This window comes from Chrysemys picta, chromosome 8 (assembly GCF_011386835.1).
Source record: "Chrysemys picta bellii isolate R12L10 chromosome 8, ASM1138683v2, whole genome shotgun sequence".
Lineage (NCBI taxonomy): Eukaryota > Metazoa > Chordata > Testudines > Emydidae > Chrysemys > Chrysemys picta.
The window spans coordinates 75444147-75470205 of record NC_088798.1 but is presented as its reverse complement, the minus strand read 5'-3'; the positions used below and the strand labels follow the sequence as shown (position 1 = coordinate 75470205).

General features: G+C 44.3%; 1 protein-coding gene across 4 annotated transcripts in view; it reads left to right on the top strand.

Moving 5' to 3' along the window:
- Positions 1-26059, top strand: part of UBE2D2 (ubiquitin conjugating enzyme E2 D2) — a 56267-nt gene that overhangs the window by 5125 nt on the left and 25083 nt on the right. For 3 of the 4 annotated variants that reach the window (XR_010589845.1, XM_065554838.1, XM_065554836.1), the window contains exons 2-5: positions 11477-11540; positions 16610-16641; positions 16723-16800; positions 17205-17310. Coding sequence is in view for 3 of the 4 variants with exons in the window: in XM_065554836.1 (XP_065410908.1) it covers positions 11477-11540; positions 16610-16641; positions 16723-16800; positions 17205-17310 (280 nt within the window). In the remaining variant the exon portion in view is untranslated. The remainder of the gene's footprint in view (positions 1-11476; positions 11541-16609; positions 16642-16722; positions 16801-17204; positions 17311-26059) is intronic. The other variant, XM_065554837.1, reaches the window with a different exon arrangement.

The following is a 26059-nucleotide window of genomic DNA, read 5'->3' as shown; positions in this document are numbered from 1 at the left end:
TCAAAGCTATATGCCAAATTCCAGCTCATCTGCTTTTTCATGGATTCTTTATGGGAAAGGTTGAGAAAAGATCTTAGTTCTGTTGAAAACAAACTATAGGAGTGATGCCTGAGCCTTACAAAGGGAAAAGACTTTTATTCTAGTATTTCCTTATCCCTAAGAGGATCAGTAGTCTGTGGCCAGACTCTAGATCACTGCAAACATCTGAAGAAATCAAAACCTTTAGCTTCTTTGCAGAGTATAATACCTACACCCCACCTGAAGGACATCTTTGGGGCATCTCTGCTTTGGAGATAACTTATCAACATGTGGAAGCAAGTAAAGGCTCAAGTACCAGCTCAGATTCAAAGTGGACAACAGTAATTGGCAGGTGCTGCCATCAGACCTTGTCATAACCAGATAATTGAATTACTGGTAACTGAATGGATTGTGTTTGAGTTAGCTATGCTGAATGAATTTAAATTTTGTCCTGTGTTCACACTGTACTCAAACACTTTCACTTGCAATACCCTGTGTACTTATCCCACAACTCCAGCTCTGCTCCAGAAGCAGTGCATTTTGGGAGACTTCAGAAGGCCACTGATGTATTGTTTACAAGCCGGTGATAAAATTTAAAAACTGACCAAAGCAGCAGTACTCATCAAAACAGCATGCCTGTATGAAAATAATCTGTTTTTCCCACTCCTCCATTCTGGAATCCATGTCCAAAGGCATTTGCAGGTGTAGAGTAACTTGGGACAGTGGGAGGGGGTAGGATATTTGTTATAACCTCAACCTATAGAATGTAGGGCTTGTCCTGAACATGCTAATATACTATCAACTAATAGTCAATGTTCTGTGGCCAGGCACATGAAATACAGTTTCTGTAGAAGTAATATAGCTGGTCTTTCCAGAGAATGTTTTTCAGAAAGTTGGAAGTTGCTCTGACCAGTTTTAAGGTACAGGCAAGTGTCAGTCACTATTCTGTTTACCATACCAGCAATTTTGCCTAAACTTCACACTTGCCTAATATTAAATCCTTAATGAGAGCTACTCTTTACTAAGGCTGTACGGGAAACAATTTAGTTCTTTTGGCTGCATAACTTTTTAAACATCTGCACCTATTACACCTCTACCCCGATATAATGCAGTCCTCGGGAGACAAAAAATTGCACCGCGTTATATCGAACTTGATTTGGTGTTCCTTGTTCCCTGACTGCCCCCTCCAGCGACCCCTGTCCCTAATCACCCCCAGGATCCTACCCACCCTCCCTGTCCTCTGACTGCTCTGACCCCCATCCACACCCCTCGTCCTCTGACAGGCACTCACCAGCAGTGGCGGGAAGTGGAGCAACATGGCCCCAGCCCGCTCCACTCCGCCACCTCCCAGCCGCGGCGCTCTGCTTCCCACCACTGGTGAGTGTGGGGAGGTTGGGGAAAGGATGCCCTCTGCACTCACCTGCGGCGGGAAGCAGAGCAATGCGGCCCCAGTCCGCTCCACTCTGCCACCTCCCAACTGCGGCAGGAAGCAGAGCGATGCGGCCCCAGCCTGCACCGCTTTCCTTGCCCCAGCCCCACCCTAGCCGTGTCGCTGGGGGTGGGATGTTGGGGAAAGGTTCTGCACTCACCTGTGGCGGGAAGTGGAGCGCCGTGGCTGGCAGAGTGGAGCGGGCTGGGGCCGGGCTTCTCCGCTTCTGCCGCTGTTGGTGAGTGCCCGGGGGATCTCTTCCCCCAAGCCCCCTCCCCCGAGCGACACGACTGGGGCCAGGGCGAGGGAAGAGGAGTGGACTGCTCCCGGGTCCCCGTTAATCCCCCGGGATACTCTGGGACTGCAGGGCCTCCAAAATTGCCCCCCCCCCCCCAGCTCCTGCCTTCTAGACCCTGGGGGGGCAGAGGGAGAGCCCCTGACCGCCCCTGAGACCCTTTGCCCCTTATCCAACCCCCCGGCCCAGCACCCTTAACATGCTGCTCAGAGCAGCGTGTCAGAGCTTTACCACATTGTATGTGAACCCATGTCATATCAGGTCGCATTATATTTGGGTAGAGGTGTATCTTCATAGACCTTGTTTAAATTCTGTTAAAGTGAACAGTAATTCGAGTATCTGCAGGGCTGAAATTCAGTGAGACAAAGCTACAGATGAGGGTGAAAAGAGAACTTGCTTTGTGTCCCATGAGGGAAGTTTCATGGTGCTTATGAGCTATGACAGTAGACTGTAAATCTCCTGAGGTTTATAGTACGTAATACTTTAAAGCTTTGCTGGCAAAGCTGGTAGAATTTGAAAGTACACTGAGAAGTAGACAGGGTGGATTTGATTTAAATCACTAGTCAGGAAGACTCGATTTAATCATGGTTTTCTACATAAGTGTATTCTTGTTGGTTGTTGGAATTGAAACAGATATTTATGAAATTGGGAGTTGAACGATCTCCAATTCAACAGGTTAATCATTAATATTTGGAGGATTTTGTTGCCATGCTGTATTAGGAGGAGAACATCACCAGACAGTCATTTACATTTTTATTTAACTAAAACAACATTAAGTATTCTGGATTTTTTTCTTCAACAGCAAACATATAATATTTTAACAAAACACACATGTCCCTCGCTTCTCACATTTATCTCCAGACTTCTTCTCCTTGTCCAGATCTATTCTGCCCCCAACACTCTTCTATTCATTGAACTTCTTGAAACTTTGTACTTTTAGGGCATGGCTATACTTGCAGGTGTAGAGCACTTTGAGTTAAACCAGCCTTCGTAGAGCACAGTAGGGAAAGCGCTGCAATCCGTCCACGCTGACCGCTTCAAGAGCACCGGTGTGGCCACGTTTGCGGCACTTGCAGTGGCATTGCGAGTGGTGCATTATGGGCAGCTATCCCAGCATGCAAGTGACTGCAACGTGCTTTGGAAATGGGAGGGGTAGGAGGGAGTGTGGTGTGTGTGTGGGGAGAGTGGGTTTTTGGGGGGCTGAGAGCATGTCAGCATGCTGTCTTGTAAATTCAGACAGCAGCAGACCTCCCCCTCCCCCCACCTCACTTGCTCACAGCATTCCACAGTAACGACTTGCATGCCGGCTTTCAGAAACAGAGTTTTGAAAGGGCATTTCTGCATTCCTACTGGAGTTCAAAACAATGACGAGTGGCCACTTGACTTAAGGGGATTATGGGACGTTTCTGGAGGCCGATCAGAGCGCAGTAATGCAACACCTCGTTCACGCTGACGCCTGGGCGTTGTAGCCAAGGCGTAGCAAATGTTCTTCTCCTTGCCGAGGTGGAGTACCAGCAGCGCTGTAGCTGCGGAGTCAGAGCGCTCTACGTGCCTTGCCATTGTGGACGGGTAGTGAGCTAGTGTGCCCGGGGCTCCTTTATTGCACTATAAGTCGTAAGTGTAGCCAAGCCCTTAGAGAGAGGTAAGGGATTGACTCTGTGTACACAAACTTGCACAGGGACAATAGAATTGAGGTCTGTTATTTCTGACCTCTATCTATTTATTTATTTAATATTTTTGCTGTTAACAAGCATGTTACATCTGGAGAAACAAATCCACAGTTTGAGAACTGCAAAACTAAGCATCTCTGATGGTATCTTCTAGACCAGGGATCGGCAATCTTTGGTACGCAGCCTGTCAGGGTAAGCCCCTGGCGGGCCGGGACGGTTTGTTTACCTGCAGCGTCCGCAGGTTCGGCCCATTGCGGCTCCCACTGGCCGCGGTTCGCTGTCCCAGGCCAATGAGGGCTGCGGGAAGCGGCGGCCAGCACACACCCCGCGCCGCTTCCCGCAGCCCCCATTGGCCTGGAACGGTGAACCACGGCCAGTGGGAGCTGCGATCAGCTGAACCTGCGGGCGCTGCAGGTAAACAAACCATCCCGGCCCACCAGGGGCTTACCCTGATGGGCCGTGTGCCAAAGGTTGCTGATCCCTGTTCTAGACTGAACACTGAGTCCCATTGGGTAAATAAAAAGATTAATCAATTCTAAATAATCTGTACAGAAGGCTGTGGAACCCCATAAGATTGGGTCCCTAATCCAGGAACTATTGGAACTAATTTAGAAAACTTTTTTTAAACATTACATGAATATGTTGTCTCCTACTATAGAATTATGATTTATAATCCCTATTCCATGATGAGTTACATTATAGCTCAGAGATATCTTAATTAAAATGATCTTTAGATAGGTTTTTTCCTCAACAGCATTTTATCCCCCCCCCCCACACACACACACACACAAAAAACCCTTTTAATTGGTTTTTATCCACCCTGGAAGTAGATATGATTAGCCACTGCTAGGCACATGCAGAGCTTATAACTGCTGTGCGAAATAAATGTGGTTCATAACTCTTACAAATAGTATATGCTGGCAAAGCCAAGAAGCTCATATCTCCAGTTGATGGCATTAATGTGGTTTTAGCAGCAAACTGGTGGACCCTGTGACTTGCATAAGAACGGCTGTACTGGGTCAGACTAAAGGTCCATATAGCCCAGTATCCTATCTTCTGACAGTGGTCAATGCCAGGTGCCCCAGAAGAAATGAACAGAACAGGTATCATCAAGTGATCCATTCCCTGTTGCTCATTCCCAGCTTCTGGCAAACAGAGGCTAGGAACACCATCCCTGCCCATATTTTCCATGAATTTATCTAGTTCATTTGGTGACCCCTAGTTCTTGTATTATATGAGAGAGTAAATAACACTTCCTTATTTACTTTCTTCACACCAGTCATGATTTTATAGACCTCAATCATATCCCTCCTTAGTAGTCTCTTTTCCAAGCTGAAAAGTCCCAGTTTTATTAATCTCTCCTCATACAGAAGCCGTTCCATACCCCTAATCATTTTTCCCTTTTCTGAATCTTTTCCAATTCCAGTACATCATTTTTGAGATAGGGCGACCACATCTGCATGCAGTATTCAAGATGTGGGCATACCATGGATTAATATAGAGGCAATATGATACTTTGTCTTATTATCTATCCCTTTCTTAATGATTCTCAACATTTTGTTCACTTTTTTGACTGCTGCTACACATTGACTGGATGTTTTCAGAGAATTATCCACAATGACTCCAAGATCTTTCTTGAGTAGTAACAGCTAATTTGGACCTCATCATTTTATATGTATAGTTGGGATTATGTTTTCCAATTTGCATTACTTTGCATTTATCAACATTGGGCAACAAAATGGCAGATGAAATTGAGTCCCTAGTTATGAGAGATCCTTTTGTAGCTCTTTGCAGTCTGCCTCGGACTTAACCATCTTGAGTAGTTTTGTATCATCTGCAAATTTTGCCACCTCACTGTTTACCTCTTTTTTTCCAGCTCATTTATGACTGTTGAATAGGACTGGGCCCCGTACAGACCTCTGGGGGGCACCACTATTTACTTCTCTCTGTTCTGAAAACTAACCCTTTATTCCTAACCTTTGTTTCCTATCCTTTAACCAGTTACCGATCCATGAAAGGACCTTCCCTCTTATCCCATGACTGCTTACTTTGCTTAAGAGCCTTTGGTGAGGGACCTTAGTTTGAGGAGGGACACCACTCTTCTATTTTTGGGGCTTGGGATAGGACTATATGACTGTGGGTTAAGTTGCAGAATACGTCTAGGCTTTCTACATCCATTCTAGATAGACATTAACCTTGATCATGATCTTGGTGTTTTGCAGAAGCTATGAGGATTTAATTTAGGACTAGTAGTTCATGGAATCTCTTGTAGGTGAGCTGGCATTCCTCCTGGAGGCTAAAGGTTTCTTAAAAGGTGTTATAAAGATGAATTGGATCTCCATCAGCCCTTCATCTGAGGGTTTATTACACATAGTGCAGGTAAACTGGTAGAGCTAAAACAACGAGAAGTCCAGTGGCACCTTAAAGACTAACAGATTTATTTGGGCATAAGCTTTTGTGAAGAAGTGTTTTTTTTTTACCCACGAAAACTTATGCCCAAATAAATCTGTTGGTCTGTATCCACAAAAACGATGAGTCCGGTGGCACATTAAAGACTAACATAGCTACCCCTCCGGTAGAGCTAGTAACCCTCAGGAATTAGTTTTAAAAGCAGTGTCAGCAAGATGGCAGACTTCATTATTCATTCATCTTGGATCAAGGAGCTTAGAAACTGCTGGAGGCTTTAGTGGATCTTACATCTCATGGAAGTCTCTGGCATACATGGTGACAATTAATCTTTGTACCAACTGAGTACTTTGTGCATCTTAAGACCATGTTTTCAAAAGGCAGACAACCACTTGGTGGGTACACATATTTTTGGTGCCCTGGAAACCAGAAATGGGCCTGCCCCAACACTGGTTTCATGTGCAATTGTAACTGCATGGGCAAATGCAGCTGCTCTGAATTGTGGGAAAATGATTAGTGGAAATCAAACTGCCAACATGCTGGTACAAACACAGTGGCACATAAAGATTACTAGTGCCTCTGCTTTGCCAGCAGATCTTGTAATCTTAGTCTCTTCAGGGTTCAAAGTCAACCATTTGCCTACTGAAGTTAATACACCTCTACCTTGATATAAGCGGTCATGGGGAGCCAAAAATCCCTACCGTGTTATAGGTGAAACGCCGTTATATCAGGGTAGTGGTGGCAGGGCTCCAGCAGTGATTTAAAGAGCCCAGGGCTCCGGCCGCTGCGGGGAGCCCAAGGCCCTTTAAATCACTGGCTGAGCCCTGCTGCCGAAGCCCCGGAGTAGCAGCAGCAGGGCTTTGGCAGTGATTTAAAGGGCTCCGGGCTCCCCGCAGCATCCGGAGCCCGGGCCCTTTAATGCGCCGCCGGAGCCCCGCTGCTACCGTGCTATATGCGAACCCGTGTTATATCGGGTCTCGTTATAGCGGGGTAGCGGTGTAAGACCAGAGCTCTAAAGAGAATGTCTTGTGGTCGTTAATACCTCATATTTGTCATTCTAAAGCTTCAGGAACTGTGATGCTATTTTTTGCTGAAACAATGTCTGAAATAAAGGACTTGGGTTACTTACATCTACCAGTTTCAGTGAATTTATGCATCAGATTCCACTCAAATGCCATCTTGCTGATACTGCTTCTAAAACTAATTCCTGACAAATGGTCCTTGAGGGTTACTAGCTCTACCAGTTTACCTGCACTATGTGTAATAAACCCTCAGATGAAGGGCTGATGGAGATCAAGTTCATCTTTATAAGACCAAACCTGAATTTGCAGCTTAGAGTAGGAGTTGCATCATTAACATGACTACATACATATGACTTGATCTGATGAATCGTGGCTTTCCTAGGGAAACTACTATGCACAACTTCATTAATTGTGAGATTAATTAGAGGTAAGAGGAAATAGCATCATTGTGGTAACAGCTCAACTTCTAATGACAGCCATAACTCTACCCTGTATCCTCCTCTGCCATTCAGATATACACCAGAGGATCTCACAATCAGCATGATAGTAGCAGACTCTTATATATGGTGTCTAATCAGTGCTGTAGTGAAACTCATGACGGTAGCACTGCAAGATGATATAGCATAGTTTGGAAAAGTAGTGTGGACTCTCTCTATAATGCATTGGGTGAACAGGTTTTATGCTAAAACTAGTTTGTATGTGGGATTTATTGCCTCCACTTTATAGCGAGGAGGCTGTACAATGGATTCTTAGGCCTGTAGTAGGGTGGTGGACCGGAAGTTTGTCCTGTATGTGAAAACTCAAATAAGGTATTGTAGCTTGTGAGGGAGGTGTAGTAGTCTTGATCCTAAGTGTATTAGTGGTCCAGCTATACAAGTGTATAGCTAAGATGGAGTGGGTGGGTTGAAGAGTGGTAAGAGGGAGGTCTAGGCTGGGGTAAAAGATATGGTTGCGGGGCTGGAATTTTGAGTACTATCAGTCCTAGATTGGTTTCATTACCTCACTCAAATAATGACACCATCGTGATCTAGATCCCCTGTCACTTTAAAGGTATCTCAATCTTTTAGTCTTTGGGGTTAATATCTATTTCAAAGTGAGATAGTCAGTATTGTATTGACGACTGGGGTCATTGTAACTCCCTGTGTCAGTATATAATGCCTGCATCTGTAACTTTCACTCTATGCATCCGAAGAAGTGAGGTTTTTACTCACGAAAGCTTATGCCCAAATAAATCTGTTAGTCTTTAAGGTGCCACCAGACTCCTTGTTGTTTTTTTGGGGGTCATGGGGTATCATCCCATACAGTCTGAGTGGTGTGGACAGAGCCCAGTGCTTGCATCAGAGCAGTCTGCAGTGCAAGAGGACTGGGTGGCTCAGGCACTCAGCTAAACACTTGAGACTTTGAGGGCTGCTGCTATAGTTAAAGTGGCTGGGGCAGAGTTGGGTGACACTGCTGCTGGTTGGGTGGCAGGGGCATGCAGCCACTAATGCTTAAAGGGCTTGATTGAGGGCTTCCAACACTATACCATTCAAGCATTGGTTCTTCTGCTGTAGTGGTGCATAAAAGGGGCCTCTCTTGCACAGGACAACAGGCAGTGGGTTTTCCACTACTTGTCTTCAGGCTGGCTGGAGTCCCTGCTGCTCTCTGTTCAGTCCAGTCAAGGAGATAGAGGGGCAAGGATGGGACCTCAGCCCCACGTGACTTGAGAGTTGTTTTCAGACAGCATGAGGTGCGCAAGTCCTTTTGCTGGGGTGGAGTGGGGCTGAGGCATCGCTCTTCCTGATGAGCAGCACATCTTGGAGACCGCTCAGCCTGTCCTGAGGAGTGGTTGTAGGCACCCCAGCAGATGGTAAAGATCATCTTTGCAAGCTATCACTGCCCCAAGCACAAGTGGAGCCATGGGGCTCCCTGTGTAGGGATGTACATACAGCCTAGGATGGTCTTAATCCAATTTTGGAAGCACTTAAACTGTGAAATACTTGAGAACAAGATCTGATCTGAAAGCCTTTAGTTGCCCATTGTGTCTAGGTCAAGATGATATCCTTGTGGTGCAAAGTCACAGTACAGAAATGAAACAGCAAGTAAATCTAAATAAAGCTTCACTTCCTTTTGTTAAGGAGTATATTTGACCCTTAATTAAATGTGAGCTTTGTTAAACTGCCTTCCCACAGATGGGAGGTAGGGGATAGATGGGGATTTTAAAATGTACTCAGTTTAACTTTTGGAAAGGTATTGGCTATATATCCATTGTGGGCATGTACATTGCAAACTTTCCTCCCATTACAGCTAACTATCTTGATCCTTGCTGTTCAATTCCACTGTTCTTCCCCCCCCCCCCCTGCCTCAAATACTGTCAGTGATCTAACTATAGATATTCAAATGTGGATTAGTCCTGCTAAGAACCAGAGTGGCTCCACTAAAACTTTGTTTTGATTCAAGGCCTCTTTTTAAGGCTTGTGTATTAACCCTAGCAGGCTGTGGTATGGAAGGTAGAAGTTAAGTCATAAAGGATTTATTTTAGAGACCTATTCTAGTGACATTTATAGAGGAAACGTGCATAAACAGGTTACTGTAATTAAATCTTTGAGACTGTTTAATGCAAATATTTCTTGCTTTATTAGATGACTGGTTTCAGTTCATTTGTAGCTAAACATTTAATGCAATGTCAAAATATGGATTAGATTAAAAACACACACTGCTTATAGATTTGCCAGAAACTTTCAAATAGTAGAAGGCTCTTAAAGCTGAGATTCCATGTGAATGCTCCCTGGGCGTTGCTTCTTTCCCACTCGTTCTTGGCTGTTACAACCTGAACAATACTTCAGCAAAAGATGATTTATATTATGTAAATTTCATGGAAAACTATAAGCAGCAGAGGTATAACTGAACAGGTGGGGAGGCATAAAAACCTGGATGTGAAGAGGAAAGGAAGCTCTGTCCCTCTCCCCAAATTTGTTGTCATCCAGAAAGCAATAGGAGAGTCAAATGCTGCATTTCTCTCAGCAGTAGGGGCTTGGGAGCTCTGAATTTTCCACACTTGGGTATGAGAAGGAGCAGAAGTTTCAAGTGTGGTAGATGTTCCAAATGGAAAATAACTTCATCATGTTTATGTAGCATTCTAGGCAATGAATCAATGCTGCCAAAAGTTAACTAAAAGCACAATACCTTAACCTAAAATTCTCAAAGCCACCTTAATGCTTTCATCAAAACAGCTAATTTATAACACCTTGAAAGTAAGGAGTTCAATAAATGCAGGGAAACTCATAACAAGAACTCCTTTTGGCATTAAACCTCTCCAGTCTACCTAACACCTAGCTCATAGCACCTTTCTTCAGTAGATCTGAGTGCTTGACAAAGGAAGTCAGTATCTATTCGCATTTCACAGGGGAGGAAGATGAGTCACAGAGGCAGCATGAGTGGCCCAAGGACACCTAGCATGTTAGTGGCAGAGTCAGAAATAGAACCCACATCTGAGTTCCAGTCACTGCTTCCTGCTTAAATCCCCAGTACCCTGAACTGTAAGAGAAAGTGTCTCAAACACAGTAAGATGTCGGGGGGAAAAACTAGTGAGACCAACTTGTTAACATTTGGATTATCACTGATAATCCATTACTTACATAAAATATAAATCTATAATAGTCATTTTTGGACATCTTCATGAAGCTTGTAGGATTTTTGTGTGTGTGTTTTGGACTGAAGTTCAAAATTCGGTGGCTACTTAAAACTGTATTGAAATTTCCTCAATTTCTGAACCATTGACTCCAGTGCCCATAGCAGAATGAGACTTCCAAAATGAGATTCTTCAGTCTAACTTGACCATTGGTTGGGCATTTAGTACACCCTCTTTCTTTAAGTGTGAGTGCTACATGCTCCTCAGCAACTCCATGCATAACAAATTCAAATTCTGATAACATTCTTTCCCTAGTCTTTGGGAGTGGAGGAGGATAGGCCAGCAAAAAGGTATCCATGTCCTTAATGCTGTAGAGCATGCAGGGAAGGTAATGCTACTTCAATTAATAGCTGCTGGTCACTACAGCAGAAGCATGCAGGTAACTTGCATTTCCCTATTCATAGGCCATTTTTACCTTTGGGTAAAGGTCTGATTTTTTTGGGAGTTCTGGTATGGATTAAGGCTATATTCCTAACTTCATTTTTGTTACATGGCCCAGGCTTAAAAAGTGGGATTTAATGTCACCTATCTTAATTTTGTGAACATTTAAGAATGCCTTACTATCAAAGCACAAATAGTTAAACGGAAATAACTTGACGCACGATGATAAACTTTTCAGACCTGATTAGTTTCTCTATCTGAGATCCTATCCCCAATTTATTAATATGGTCGAGAACAGTCTAAAGGGAAGTAACTTGAAGATGCAAGTGCAAGAAATTTCAGCACTGCTTACAGGGGACAAAAGATTGATGTCATAAGTGCAGGTTTTGATTAAACTTCAAAACCAACTTCACATAGTAAGAAATGATCCTCACCAGATAAATGAAGTTCCATTTGAGATTTAGGACTACACCACTGGGGAAAAGTGCCGCTGAAGTTCCAGTGTCAGTCTTTTGTGAGAGGCAAAATGTGATTTGATTTTTGGATTAAGTGAAACATCAACTGTCCATCCATTCTTTCTTTTAGGAGTTGAATGACCTGGCACGTGATCCCCCAGCTCAGTGTTCAGCAGGGCCTGTTGGAGATGACAGTAAGTACTGCCTCAGTAATAAGGCATCTAGCATGCACATTCATAGGCAATACTGGCACTGGCCTCCACTTTCTTATCTCTAAAATGGGAATACCTAACTCACAGGAGTCTCCAGCTTCAGGAAATATTTGTAAAGTCTTATCTGAATGGAAGATCCTAAATAAGTGCTAGATGTTACTCCATGTACACTTACAGATGCTACTCCAACACCTTAATATTTTCTTCCTGGTAGTGGAGATCTTCCAGTGACTCTTAATTATTGCAGACATCTTAAACTCTTTTTACCTTCTGTTACATATTCTCTTGTATGAACAGTGGTACACATGGCCCGCTACTATAACAGCAGGTAAAATGCTGGGGTAGCTATCAGAGTTCGTATCTAAACCAGCAAGATACCCAGGCTTAACATATCTTGTGATGCATTATCTGCATTTATACAGAGGATGCCATCAGGACTACAGTGTATACAGGAGCAGCTTTGAAATAAGGTTGTCACGTTAAATATAACCCTTACATAAAATAATATAACCTTTGCACAAAAGATGCATGACAAGAATCTTAGCTTAAAAAACCCCTAAAGCATTAATAACAGAAATGCATTGTTGTAGTCTGATATAAACTGCACAATCCAATTACCTCTACTTTAGCTTTGAAGAGGGCTCCATATCATCCTCTCTGAGGAAGAATGTGAGGGCACATTCTTACTATGGGCAAACAACTTAGACACTGAAAGAATCTCCATCCTCAATCTCAGCATCAATATGGTTGTATTAAGGGGAGATCTGGGTCATACTTGTTGGGTTTTTTTGTTTTTAAAGTAGGGAAGAAAAATTGGGGATCCACCATACGTATTAAAACAGGGTGTTAACATCTGGGAGTCTGACTTCTTCTAGGGCAGTGGTTCTCAACCGGGGGTATATGGGACGCAGAGGTCTTCCAGGGGATACATCAACCTGGTGGGACGCAGAGGTCTTCCAGGGGATACATCAACTCATCTAGATATTTGCCTTCTTTTACAACAGGCTACATAAAAAGCACTAGCGAAGTCAGTACAAACTAAAATTTCATACACACAATGACTTGTTTATACTGCCCTATATACTCCTGAAGGTCTTCTGCGCTAAAAAACATTTAAAATTCTGCACACTATTTTAAAATTCAGCAAATTGTATTGATCAATAATTAAATGTGGAGGCTCCAGCATGGCAGTGGGGAGCACAGGCCACTGACTGCACACAGGTAGATCACCCTGTGTGCTGGGGTGTCCCCCCTCCCCCCCCCCACACACACACATGGGCTTGGCAGTAAAGTTGCACCCAACCCTGACACAGTGCAAGGACCAGGACTGTCTCAGAAACACCCTGGGGCCCTGCCCTTCTGTGCCAAGCACGCTAGATGTAGGCAGGCAGGCTCAGCCCAGCAGGATCCAAGTATGGAGGGGGTTAGTGTCCCTTCATCCAGGTGTGGGGCGCTAGGGTTCTGTGTGGGGCAATCTGGCTGTGCGCGGCTTGGTGGGGGTCTGGGTGCGAGGGAGATCTGGATGAACAGGGGCTTGTTTGGTGCGGGGGGCATCTGAGTGCAGACACAATGGGGCTCTGCAGGAGGGTCCAGGTGAAGGTGGTTGGAGCTCGGTGGAGGGTGGTGTCTGGGGGTGGAGGGCTCAGCTGGGGGGTCCAGGCGCTGGCTTGGTGAGGTGCAGGTCTGGGTGCTGGCTTTGTAGGGTTCAGTGGGATGGGAGTCTGCATGTGGGGAGCTAGTCAGGGTGGGCCAGGTGCATGTGGGATGGAACTTGTTGGGGTGGGGGTTTGAGTGTGGGGGGTGGTCTGGGTGCAGGGTGAGGTCCAGATGCGGGGAGGTGGGGCTCGGCGGGGATTGCAGGGGTCTGGGTGCAGGAGGGCTCCAGATGCAGAGGATGAGGCTTGTTGCGGTGTGAGTTTTGGTCAGTGGCGGTTCTGGGTGCAGGGCGTGAGGCTTGGAGGGGCAATCTGGGTATGAGGTGGGTCCAGATGCACAGGGGGTTGGGTGGATGAGGGAGCAGCTCCCCATATAGTGACTCCCCTCCTCCTCTTCCTCCTCCCCCCCCCCCCCCCCCCCCCCCCCCCCCCCAGAGGAGCGATGGGGGCAGGACAAACTCCTGGATGTATTCCTTTCTACACAGTCATAGGAAGATAGGATATCAGACTAGTGGTGGTTTAGTCCAGTGTCCTGTCTTGAACTCTGACTAACATCAGACCTTGCAAAGGAAGCAAGAAACCCCCAAATTGAATATTTTATTAAATCTCCTGTGTAGGAGAAACTTCTTCCTAACCCCATAAAGTTTTTTGCCTGTCTTGCAGCATGAGGTCTTATATTCCTTATATAGCAGGGTTTCTCAACCTGAGAGTCACCAGAATCTCAGAACCAGCTGGGCTCCCTACTCTGAGCATTGCGACCTGTTGCACATAGTTGCAGCAGTGCTCGGGTTTGGCCAAGCTGGCTCTGCATCATTATGACAATCAGGCCAAGTTTGTGTGAGTGGTGCTCTGACCCCCTTTGCCAGGTCACAATGCCACTCTCGCCAATCCAGGCCTGGCCAGCTCCTATCAAGAGGTCTGGGCCAAACCTGAGTGGTGCTGTGACCTCAAAGGTTGTGATACCTGAAGCAGGGAGCTGAGCCTACCCAGACCCTTTGGACAAGAGCAAGGAGGGGGCGGTTGGGAAATAGTGGCCCCCAATGTAGCCCCTTCCCTGCAACCCCGGCCATCTTCCATACTTTCTGCCTGCCCCCATCCCAAGCCCCTGAGGCGGTTCTCCCTCATAATTGGGATGATTCCTTCTGTCATACCACCCCTTTACCCTCTGCCCTCCATGGGCCTTATGTGGGACTGTATTTTTTGGGGAGCTATTGGCTCGTCACCTCTTTGCCCCCACTTCCTTCCCCAAACCCACAACTCCTTCCACACTATACCACAGTCTCCCCACTTTACCTCCAGGTCCCCAAATCTCACCTGCCCCATAATGCCATTTGCCTCCCCCGGGCTATGGGGGAGAGGCTGTTTTGGGGATATCTCAGCTTGCCACTCCCAGTTGCCACTGTATGAGGTCCTCAGCTGTTCACATCTGGCCAGAGCATCTGGAATCTTAGCTCTGAGCACCCTGATGGACCCCTGCAGGAGAAGCGGGGCATCAGGTCTGGGGAAGCATCAGCAGGGGAGAAATCTCTGGGTTGTGACAAGCCATCAAGGTTTACAAATGTGTATTGAGCCCAAAGGTTGAGACTTGCTGACTTTTTAGCAGTCTTTTATCCTGGGTAACTCTAGACACTCTACATAATGTACAACCAGTTAATCAAGTGCATTACCTTAAATAACCATATACATTCTTTGATCTACAGCCAACTTACAATCTCTCTGAAATATCAGTCTTTTGTATACTCATTGTACGCTTCATGTTTGTGGCCATTGTCTTAAAACTAAACTTAAACCTAGCTCTTGCAAATAGACCCATGCAGGCAGACCCTTATGCCTGTGTGAATTCCCATGGCTCCTGTGCAGGTAGTGTCTTCCCACACTCCTCCCTACAAATCCAAAATTGGTCTAGTTTCACAATTAGGGCCTTATTTGCTTCATATTAAATATATATTTTGTTTCTCCTCTCCTAGTTTAAAATAGACATTTATGAAAGTCAGAATTCTTCTAAAAATCAAAGTAGGAATTAGAGATGTAGTAAATTTCAGGATTACATCTGTCTGAATCTTGTATTCTAAATTGTTACTTGTACTGATACCGCGGTACTAGAATTAATACCTCAGTATCATTAGAACTGAAAAGCTAGCAAAAAGCACTAACTTTTAACTTTGTGCTGTTCATAACTTGTATAGTCAGTTTCACTCTTTGCCTGTATAGTTGGTCAGGCTTTTTTCTTGCTCAAATGTTTGATTTTTTTTTTTAAAGGTTATAAACTCTCGTAGCTTGCAAGAAGTTTTTAAAAACTAGTTTAAAAAAATCTGTCAACCGTCCCTATGTAGTTGAATATTTGACCTTGATCTTATATAACTGGATGTGTGGCAGTGTAGATTTGTACTGTAGCAGAATGTACTGTATGGTGTCTTGTAGGATGGGAATATGGCTAGATGGTATGTGAATGGTTTGATTTAGACTTCTAGGGATTGTGTTGTTGGTGTGGTACTACGTATTTCAACTTTCATGTAGGAGTTTCCTGGCTTACTACACTCTACCCCAGGGTGGACAAAGTACGGCCCATGGGCCGTTTTAAGATGGCCCTCGAGCTTCCACTGGGGAGTGGGGTCTGGCACTTGCCCTGCTTCAGCGTTGTTCTGTTCCAGCCAGGGAGCAGGGTCTGGGGCTGTCCCACACCACTCCCGGAAGCAGCAGTATCGCCCTGCTCTGGCTTCTATGTGTAGGTGCAGCCAGGGGGCTCCGCTCTGCAAGCTGTCCCGACCCCAAGCGCTGCCCCCACAGCTCCCATTGGCTGGGAAGTGCGCAGAGCTGCCTGGCTGCGGCTCCACATAGGAGCTGGAGTGGGGACATGGCCGCTGCTTCCAGGAGCTGCTTAAGGCAAGTGCTTCCTGGAGCCTGCACCCTGAGCTTCTCCCCGTGCCCCAAACCCCTGCCCCAGCCCTGATCCCCCTCCCGCCCTCCGAACCCCTTGGTCCCAGCCCGGAGCACCCTCCTGCACTCCAAACCCCTCATCCCCCAACCCCACCCCGGAGCCTGCACCCCCAGCTGGAGCCTTCACCCTCTCCCCCTCCCCTGCACTCTATTCCCCTTCCCCAACCTGGAGCCCCCTCCCGCATCCTGAACTCCTCATTTCTGGCCCTCCCTGGAACCCGCGCCCATACACACCTCAACCCCAATTTTCTGAGCATTCATGGCCCGCCATACAATTTCTATTCCCAGATGTGGCCCTGGGGCCAAAAAGTTTGCCTATCCCTGCTCTACCCCTTCTTCAAAGGGTTGTTTTACATATGCATACAGTTTACTGACCAGTGCTTTGGTGATAACTGCAAATACTTTTGGACTTTTCAGATTATAAATTATAGTAAGTAACTTGTGTTTTCCTCTTTTCAGTGTTCCATTGGCAAGCTACAATAATGGGACCAGTAAGTATATGAATTTCACATCTCCGTGTAAAGAACCCTTGAAGTTGATTCTCTTGTAATAATGATTCTTTATTTTAACAGAATGACAGTCCCTATCAGGGTGGAGTATTTTTCTTGACAATTCACTTCCCAACAGATTACCCCTTCAAACCACCTAAGGTGAGTGGTTTGTATAAAACTACATAGTGGAGTGTTGTATAGCCTACATCAGGGGTCGGCAGCCTTTCAGAAGTGGTGTGCCGAGTCTTCGTTTATTCACTCTGATTTAAGGTTTCGCGTGCCAGTAATACATTTTAATATTTTTAGAAGGTCTCTTTCTATAAGTCTATAATATATAACTAAACTGTTGTATGTATGTAAAGTAAATAAGGTTTTTAAAATGTTTAAGAAGCTTTACTTAAAATTAAATTAAAATGCAGAGCCCCTTGGACCGGTGGCCAGGACCCGGGCAGTGTGAGTGCTACTGAAGATCAGCTTTCGTGCTGCCTTTGGCACGTGTGCCATAGGTTGCCTACCCCGGCCTACATTGATGAGCCTAAACTGAAATTTCCCCTCTTCTGCAGGTTGCATTTACAACAAGAATCTATCATCCAAATATTAACAGTAATGGCAGCATTTGTCTTGATATTCTACGGTCACAGTGGTCTCCAGCACTAACTATTTCAAAAGGTAACTAAATGAGCATTGGAGGTAATCTTACTTTTGTTAAATTATTTATTTGGATTTATTAATGTGAAAAACTGTTGCCTGCCTATTCCTGATTACTCATGTGGTCAAAACTTCTAGCTCAATATCTAACTCCATGAGTGCTGCATGTAGGGGAGGGATAGCTCAGTGGTTTGAGCATTGGCCTGCTAAATGTAGGGTTGTGAGTTCAGTCCTGGAGGGGGGCCACTTAGGGAGCTGGGGCAAAATCAGTACTTGATCCTGCTAGTAAAGGCAGGGGGCTGGACTCGATGACCTTTCAAGGTCCCTTCCAGTGCTAGGAGATGGGATATCTCCATTAATTTTTTTATTTATTTTTATACTTTTCATCTAGAATCTTAAACACTGTCCTTATGGTCTAGTTATATCAATGAGTCCTTGATTTATCTCAGTGGCATAAGCAGAGGTAACTCTTATCTCATTACCCAGTCTTGCTGGTCTGTACCTTTGTTCATATGCATTTGAACAATTAACTTACATTTAGGAGTTTAAGAACATGGGGTGGGAAAGTGCCTGTAGTAATGAATTTTCATACCACGCTCATGACTGTAGTAAAGCACTTTCCAGTAGTGTGCTTAGCAGTGTGACTATGCATCTGGCATGTGGTTTTTATTCTCATCTTTTCTCCATGGGAAGATGCATGTGCATTGGAGAGTCTTGTTTTGGTAGGTTTTGTACTTGGAAGGGAATAATTCATGTGTATAGGTGCTATTCTAGAATAATATAGCTATATCTAACAAAACAAGCTGTTAAAAGCAGACTATTTAAGTCAATTTACACGAGTAAAACATCTTAAAGCAGACTTCCTTTATTCAGAGGAAAATATACATAGGGACAAACTTATATCTTTTAGTGGAACTGAATGATAAAACCATGGAGGCATGGGTTTGCTAAGATCACATTGTTCCAAAACAAATTGTCTTGCAATATCCTCAACTACTGTCCTACATGCCCTGAAAAATCTCAACTTGGTATGTCCTGTTTTTATGACCATCTGTGCCATTGTGTGGGGTACATTTTACTTTCCCTCAAACTAGAGGATCATAATTTGTGAAGTATTGGACAAGCAATATATCCCATGTTAAAGGGCCATTCATGTCCAATTTGACATAATCTTTCTGTCCCATGCCACTACATGGGTTTCCAGGTTCATTCTTCCCTTCTCACTAGATGTTCACCTAATGCTGGTGGTTGTCCATGAAGGCAGCTCCTGTTACCTCCTCTCTTGTGTACTAAAGCTCCTAATGGGAGCAGTTAGGCTGGCTCACTTCCAGATACTCTGTAATATATAGTGTGGCCTTCAAGAACTTGTATGTTTGCAGAAGCAGTTGGAAACAAAAGAGCTAGACCAGGGATCACTATTCGTTCATGAAGCTGAAAGTGAAATTGTCACTGCTATGAAGTGACGATCCAGCATCAATAGAGAAAATAAACTAGATCTTGAGTCCTTTGACTGTCAAATTAAGATACCAATTTCCTTACTTATGACCTTTGCCTACAGAAACTTTGATCACCATCTAGTTTTCTTTGTGTACTTTATCACACAGAGCTGTCTTTTTTTCCAAAGCAAATACATTTTTCTCTATACAGGAAGGGTTTTAAAAGGAACAATGAGCGAAGAGTATAAATAGCATATATAAAATAGAAAAAGGGAAACTAGAGAAGCTGGAACCAAACGGTTAAAAGCAAAGTATAAGATGGTTTATGTTTTATTTGGTATAAAATAAAAAGCAGGATGTGACACTCTGGTAAAACTCCCCAGGCTGCTGTTTGGGTGTCGTCATGCTGGAACCTAAACACTTCTTAAGTTTCCCTGGGTTTCAGTGGGCTACAGCCATCATCTTTGGCTCCATATTCCCTTGCACACTTCCTCATACAGACTGTTAATCTTTCGTGGCAGTGAGTCCTCCAGGTCCAGCAGCTCTAGACACCAGGTCCTGTTCTGACCCCCAAGATACCACAGTAGCTCAAGCACACCCTTCAGAGATCCAACCTTTTGAGCACTGTAGTTTACAGTACCTCTCCAGGGGCACATAAGTGAAGCACATAATACATAGGCTTTGCAAAGGTTTCAAACACAATTACATTGATAAGTACAAGAAATATACATATCTAAACAACAGACTTGTGTATACATTTCCCTTCCTCAATTTCCTCACCACTCTGTGTTGTTTGGGACTTGTCAGTCTTCTATCACCCCTGCCCTCCTGTAGATGGCTTCTTCTCTGAAACATGGAATTTCTCTGGTTTCTTTTCCATCTCCTTCCAATATTGCCAGTGAGATCCTTTCTTTGATAACTTCCAGTCCCCTTTGTCAGAGTACTCCTGATCAGTCTCATGAGATGCAGTCCCCCACCAGATGATCCATTGTTAAGTTATGTTTTCCTGGAGTCCGGACTTAAAAAACTGGGGTTTGCTGAGTGGTAGCCATTTCTTTGTCCAAGGGGCCCTCCATGTGACTAGAGGTCATCAAGATTTAGTGACCCTCCCTTGTTAGCCCTGTCACTATCCCTTGGAAATTCAGCCTAGCATGGAAGTAAAAATACAACAAAGCATTCAGCCCCACATTCAAAATGGAGTTGTTTGATAAAGAGCTCATCCTCCCAAACTGGAATTTATAAATTTACACAGATTCCCCAAATGGTCATACAAGGACAATCCACCAAATGCCTACTGAAAAGGAGGCAGTGGAAATATTTGCTCTGCCATGTCAACTCTGAATGCCAGCTCTCAATGTAGAGGCAGAATGGGGAATCAACTAAGTTCGCTGGAAGAAGTTCAGGGATCTTAGAGAAACTTTGTTCTTAGTACACAATTAGTAGAGTTCATCAGGAAATAGGTTTTCCATGGAAATTCCAACATTTTTGAAGTTTTTGTTCCGAATTGGAACAAAGTCAACATTTACCAAAGAAAGGAAATCTGTTTGGAAAAACTGACTCCTTAAAATAAGTTTAAAACATAATACAAAAATATTTAATATCTTAACTATATAATTACGCAATTTGTTTGGCCTCTATTCTCTCAACGTTTATCAAAATTGACACTTCCAGAGTCTTAAGATTTTTGACAGAACTGTTCCAAGAGATTTTGATCAGCTCTAACGATCGGCTAAAGCCATTAAGTTCGATTGAACCTTCTTTTAAAGAAAGTTCAAACTGAATAATCAGTGCTCTCTTTAAAGGACCACAGCTTAAAATCTATTTTTTTCTTAAAGGCAGTGAACTTAAAATGAATAAAAGGAAATGATTTTTATACAAAGCATAATTAATTTGTAGAACTAAATATTATAGCGTGTCACTGAGGTTAAGAGCTTAGCAGAAAATAGCACATAAAACTTTATTCACCGTGGCATAAGCCAACCACTAACTGCTGGAAGTGAGGGGAAAGGTTAGGAAGAATCTTTGTCTAGGTCAGGGTGAGGCTTAACTGCACTACAAGACTTCTTACATAACCTTCTGAGTCATCTGGCACTGACGAGGCTGCAGGGCTAGACATTACTGGTCTGGCATGTTCCCAAAGGTACTTTTGGGTATTACACCTTGGAGATGTCTTGCCAACTTGCAGGGCAGTGGCTTGTCTTGTCTTAATTTCTCTTTCCTGTTTGTATAGCTTTCTTTAATTTTTCATAAACTGAAATGGAGAAGCTTTCTGTAAGTTGTTTTGTAATGATATTTGGTCTAGTAACAATGGTAGCTGAAGACTCAGGCTGAAAGTTCTTTAAATTGCATGTTACATCAGCAACAATATGTAGACTTCAATTACAAATAGAACCTCAGTTATGAAAATCTTGGGAATGGAGGTTTGTAACTTTGAAATGTTTGTAATTCTGAACAAACATTATGGTTCTTTCAAAAGTTTATTGACTTAATACAGCTTTGAAACTTTACTATGTAGAAGAAAAATGCTGGTTTTAACTATCTTAATTTTAGTGAAACAAGCATGGAAAGTTTCCTTATCTTGTCAATTTTTTTTTTTAAACTTTCCCTTTATTTTTTTTAGTAGTTTACATTTAACACTGTACTGTATTGCATTTGCTTTTTTGTCTCTTCTGATGCCTGATTGCATACTTCTGGTTCCAGATGAGGTGTGTGTGGTTGACCTGTCAGTTCGTAGCTCTGGTGTTCGTAACTCTGAGGTTCTACGGTATAAGTGAACCTCCTATGGTGATAGGAATTGCTAATAAGAAAGAATATAAGGGAAGGATGAATGAAGACCTCTTATTTTCGACAAATTTAATGCAACTTGTTCTTTAACCACTTCTGGGTTGTGGCTTTTGCTTGCATGAGCTGTGTGCAGTGACTTCACTTGCAAAATTACATATAGATTACATTCTTTTAATGTATGGGTTTTTTGTGAAGTTAAGGCAAATGTCAGTGACGGTTGCCCATGCAATCTTAATTCAGTCCCCTTGTGCATATGTATTATGCTAGTCTTTAACTACCATGATCACATACTGTCCCACAGGACCCTTGCCTAATGCAGTGCACAGTATGGACTATAGCTATTCAATATTTCTCTTTAACCTCATTCAGTGTGGCTCTGCACATTACTTCACACCATTTAAAACCTGCACTGAATACTAAGCTCTGTGTCTTAGTATCTTAATGAATTATCTTCACACAACCCATGTGAAGTGAGACAACATCCTCATTTTACACATGGGAACTGAGGCACAAAGATTAAAGCCAAAATTATTAATGCCCACTAGTTTTCGGTGCCCCATTTGAGAAACCTAGGATTTTCAGAATACTTAGCATTTTATGGTTTTACTAATAGTTGAAAGCCTTTGCTGTCACACAGGTATAATTTGTAAATTTAAAATGTCTGAGAATTTAAAAATTGGATGGTAACAGACAGTGAATCCCAGTGATTGAACCTGGTGATATTCTAAACAAAGAGCTTTCAGCCATGCGTGTAGCTTAGTGATTCTCAAAGTTTTGTACTGGTGACCCCTTTCACATAGCAAGCCATTGAGTGCGACACCCCCCCCCCATTATAAACTAAAAACACTTTTTTTTAAATATATTTAACACTGTTATAAATGTTGGAAGCAAAGCTGGGCTTGGGGTGGCGGCTGACAGCTCGTGACCCTCATGTAATAACCTCGTGACCCCCCTCAGGGGTCCTGACCCCCAGTTTGAGAGCCCCTGTTGTAGCTGTTTCCATTGCTTCATGCTGACTCAGCATCAGTCTAGGCTTTAGAGTGACAATCCTGGAATTTTTATATATAGATATGTTCATAGCTTCCATTGATGCCAATGGGAGTTGCAATTGAGTGCTCACTCAGCACTTTTCCAATTCAAACCTCTGGTGTCTCAGATTGGGCACACAGTTATTGGCCACCTGTAAAGCACCAAAACACACTCTTTCCCAGCATCACAAGACCTCTGTGGCAGATGCAGGAATAGAAACCAATTCCTCAAGGCAACATTCAACTGCCTTAACCAGGAGATCATCCTCTCTGCCTTCACTATCCTGCCAAATTCACTACACATCTTCCAGTTTCTTCAACAAAGGAATCAGGGGATCCTACCAATAGTCTCCTTCACTACACAACCGTGATTCATTCCCATAGTGCCTGTGCACTGAATTAGGCAGGGGTCATAGGGGGGCGGGGGGGATGGAAGATACTGTGTGATCATGTAATAAAGGCTCACATAATGCATATGCACAAGGGGGCTGAACTAAGCTTGCATGGGCAACTTTAACTCTCTGGCATTTCTTAGCTTTTGAGTTGCTTGATTTAGCAACCTTAATGTTTTCACTGTCGTTTTTGTGTGTAATTTTCTAAGTATGAAACTTAACTTGAAAAGATAATTGATTTTCTTTAACTGTGAACCTTATTGACCTCTCCTTCACATGAGTAATCATTGGCGTTGGGATTTTTATTTCTTCAGCACAACATTCTACCATGTGAGCTAATTAAAGTAACTGATAGCAGGAGAAAACTTATCTTCTGCATGGAGCCTGTGCGTGCACGTGCTCTTGCTTTGCCAGTGGGTTTCGCAGCTATTTGCTTGATAGCAGCAAAGGAATGTTTAAACTGGGAAGCTATGGGTTTGGTTGCAAATTCTGGAAGGGAGTGGGCTCTCATGGGAAGTAGAGTCCCTTGTGCCCCAATCCTCCTCTGTATTAGTCAGGTGGCTGCCTGTGTACCAGCAGGCATGGGAAGCATTGAAAGCACTGCACATTCTTGTGCACAGTGCCCCTAGTGGTTTGGAGGAACAGTTGCGGTGAGTATCTCATCCCTGGGATGGAGCATAATCAATTATATAGGGCAGTAGTTTTCAAACTTTTTTTCTGGGGACCCTGTTGAAGAAAATTGTTGATGCCTGTGACCCAACTGAGCGGGGGATGGGGAGTTCAGGGTATGGGAGGGGACTCTGGGCTGGGGCAGGGGTTTGGGGTGGGGGAGGAGGCTCAGGGCTGGGGCAGGGGTGTGGGAGGCGGTCAGGTCTCTGGGCTGGAGGTGCAGGCTCTGGGGTGGGGTCGGGGATGGGGGGGCTCTGCATTGGGATGTGGAAGGGGGTCAGGGCTCTGGGCTGGGGGTGCAGGCTCTGGGAGGGATGAGGGGTTTGGGGTGCAGGAAGGGGATTGGGGGGCTCAGGCCTGGGGAAGGAGATTGGGGCATGGGGTTGGGGTGCAGACTTGCCTCTGGCGGTGCAACTGGGGTGCCGAGGCAGGCTTCCCACCAGTCCTGGTCCCATGCTTCGCCTGAAGCCGCCAGCAGCAGGTCCAGCTCCTAGGCGGAGGCACACAAGCAGCTCTGCGCGGCTCTCATCTGCAGGCACCGCCACTTCCCCCTTGCCCTCCCCCTACATCTCCCATTGGTCGGGAACCGGAGTGAAGTGCTCAGGTTGAGGGCAGCGCACGGAGCCCCATGGCCCCCCTGCCTAGAAGCCGGACCCGCTGCTGACTGCTTTCGGGGTGCAGCGCGATGTCGGAACAGGTAGGCACCTAGCCTGCCTTAGCTGGGCAGCACCGCCAACTGGACTTTTAACGTTCCGGTCGGAGATGCTGACCAGAGCAACCCAGTGCCTTATATGCCATGACCCAGTATTGGGTCGCGACCCGAACTCTGATAAACGCTGATCTAGGGAATGTGCATGCTCACTGCAGATAAATCTTTGAAGAATTTACTTGCCATACTCCTAACAAGTTTCTACTGAGCATGTGTGAGCTGAGGTTTTTCAGAGGCTTATAATTCAGCCAAATTTGGGAAGATTTTTATAGGAATGGTGAAAGGTGTTTCTCTGACATTACAGTGACCCCGTGCCAAATTTCAGTACGGCGGCACTGGCAGTTCTCAGTGAGGTACTTGTAATGTTTTTAAGCACAGGCAAAACTTGCCCTAATCTCATTCTCATAAATAGCTGAACTGTTAGCTGGAGATCTCACATTCTCACTGAAAATACGTTCAGATCTTGAGGCAGATACCTGTCGTGGAAAAACTTCAGCCTAAATGGTTGGCTTAACAAAGTTAAGACCCTATTTTTCATTTCTGACACTGAAAGTGCTGGGCAACCTTTACTATAGGCATTACTATCTGCGCCACCTATAACAGAATTTCAGTAATGATCTAAGCTTTTATTCACTTTTTCTTTGGCTTGAGTTATTGGGAGCATGAATTCATGAGTTTTTTGCATCATGCTGTTACAACATTTAGCTAAGGCTCTCAACTAGAGTTCCATGAAGTTGAGGGCCTTCAGGAAAATGCTGTCTCTAACTATCTCCTGAAACTTTCACCCGTGTACCCTGATTGCTACAGCATTTGCAGTGTATGCAATTGTCACAGTAGGGAATGAATGTAATGGTGGTCTGACATTGAAATTTGGAGCCCACTGAGGCCCTCAAGAATAGAATCAAGTTTTTTAATTATATCCAGAAACTAATGGGAAGCCTCTGGGGAGGTGGGGGGCATGGAGCACTTGTAAGATAATCATAGCAGCTCTCCTCTGAAGTGGAAAAAACTGCTGCATTGTAGAAACTGTATCTTTTAGCCCCAGGCAGAGTGTATTACAATAGTCTAACTGGGGGCTTGATGGACACACACATAAGAGGCTAGATACTCACCTTAGACAAATGGCATAGTATGCCAGCAACCATAAAAAACCTATTCCCCTTAAATGCCAAGACCCTGAATCCAGGATTGTTATCTTTGATTGCAAGTCCTCTTCATTCGTAATGTGGTCAGTAAACCTGTTCACTTTCAGAATGTAACTTGGAGATGGCCAGAATGGCACAACTGGGTGTAGGAGTGTTCGGAAATATAGCTAAAAATCTAATTGCAAGAGAGGCCTTCATATCATGCAACCATTTGGCTGGGATGTGGGGATCGAATCTGTAAGCTTATAACTGATATTGGAAGTGGAACAAATGGTGAGAGACCATAGCCAGATTCAAGAAGACTTGGATGGTTTTAAGTGACTGTCAATAGCAGGCAAGTGTAATTCAGTGTAGGCAGAATAAAAATAGCTTGTCCTGAGAAGAGCTGATGAATGTAATAGTGTTCTGCTACGTTATCACCATACTTCTCTGTATTGGGGAAACTTGTTTCCAGTCTCTCTAGTGGACAGCAGCAGGGAAAAGACTTTAATAGGGTGAGTGATGGCATCTTTAAAAATCCCTTTAGACAATTTGAGACTCATCTGTTTTTTTAAACTGATACAGCAGAACCTCAGAGTTCTGAACACCAGAGTTACAAATTGACCAG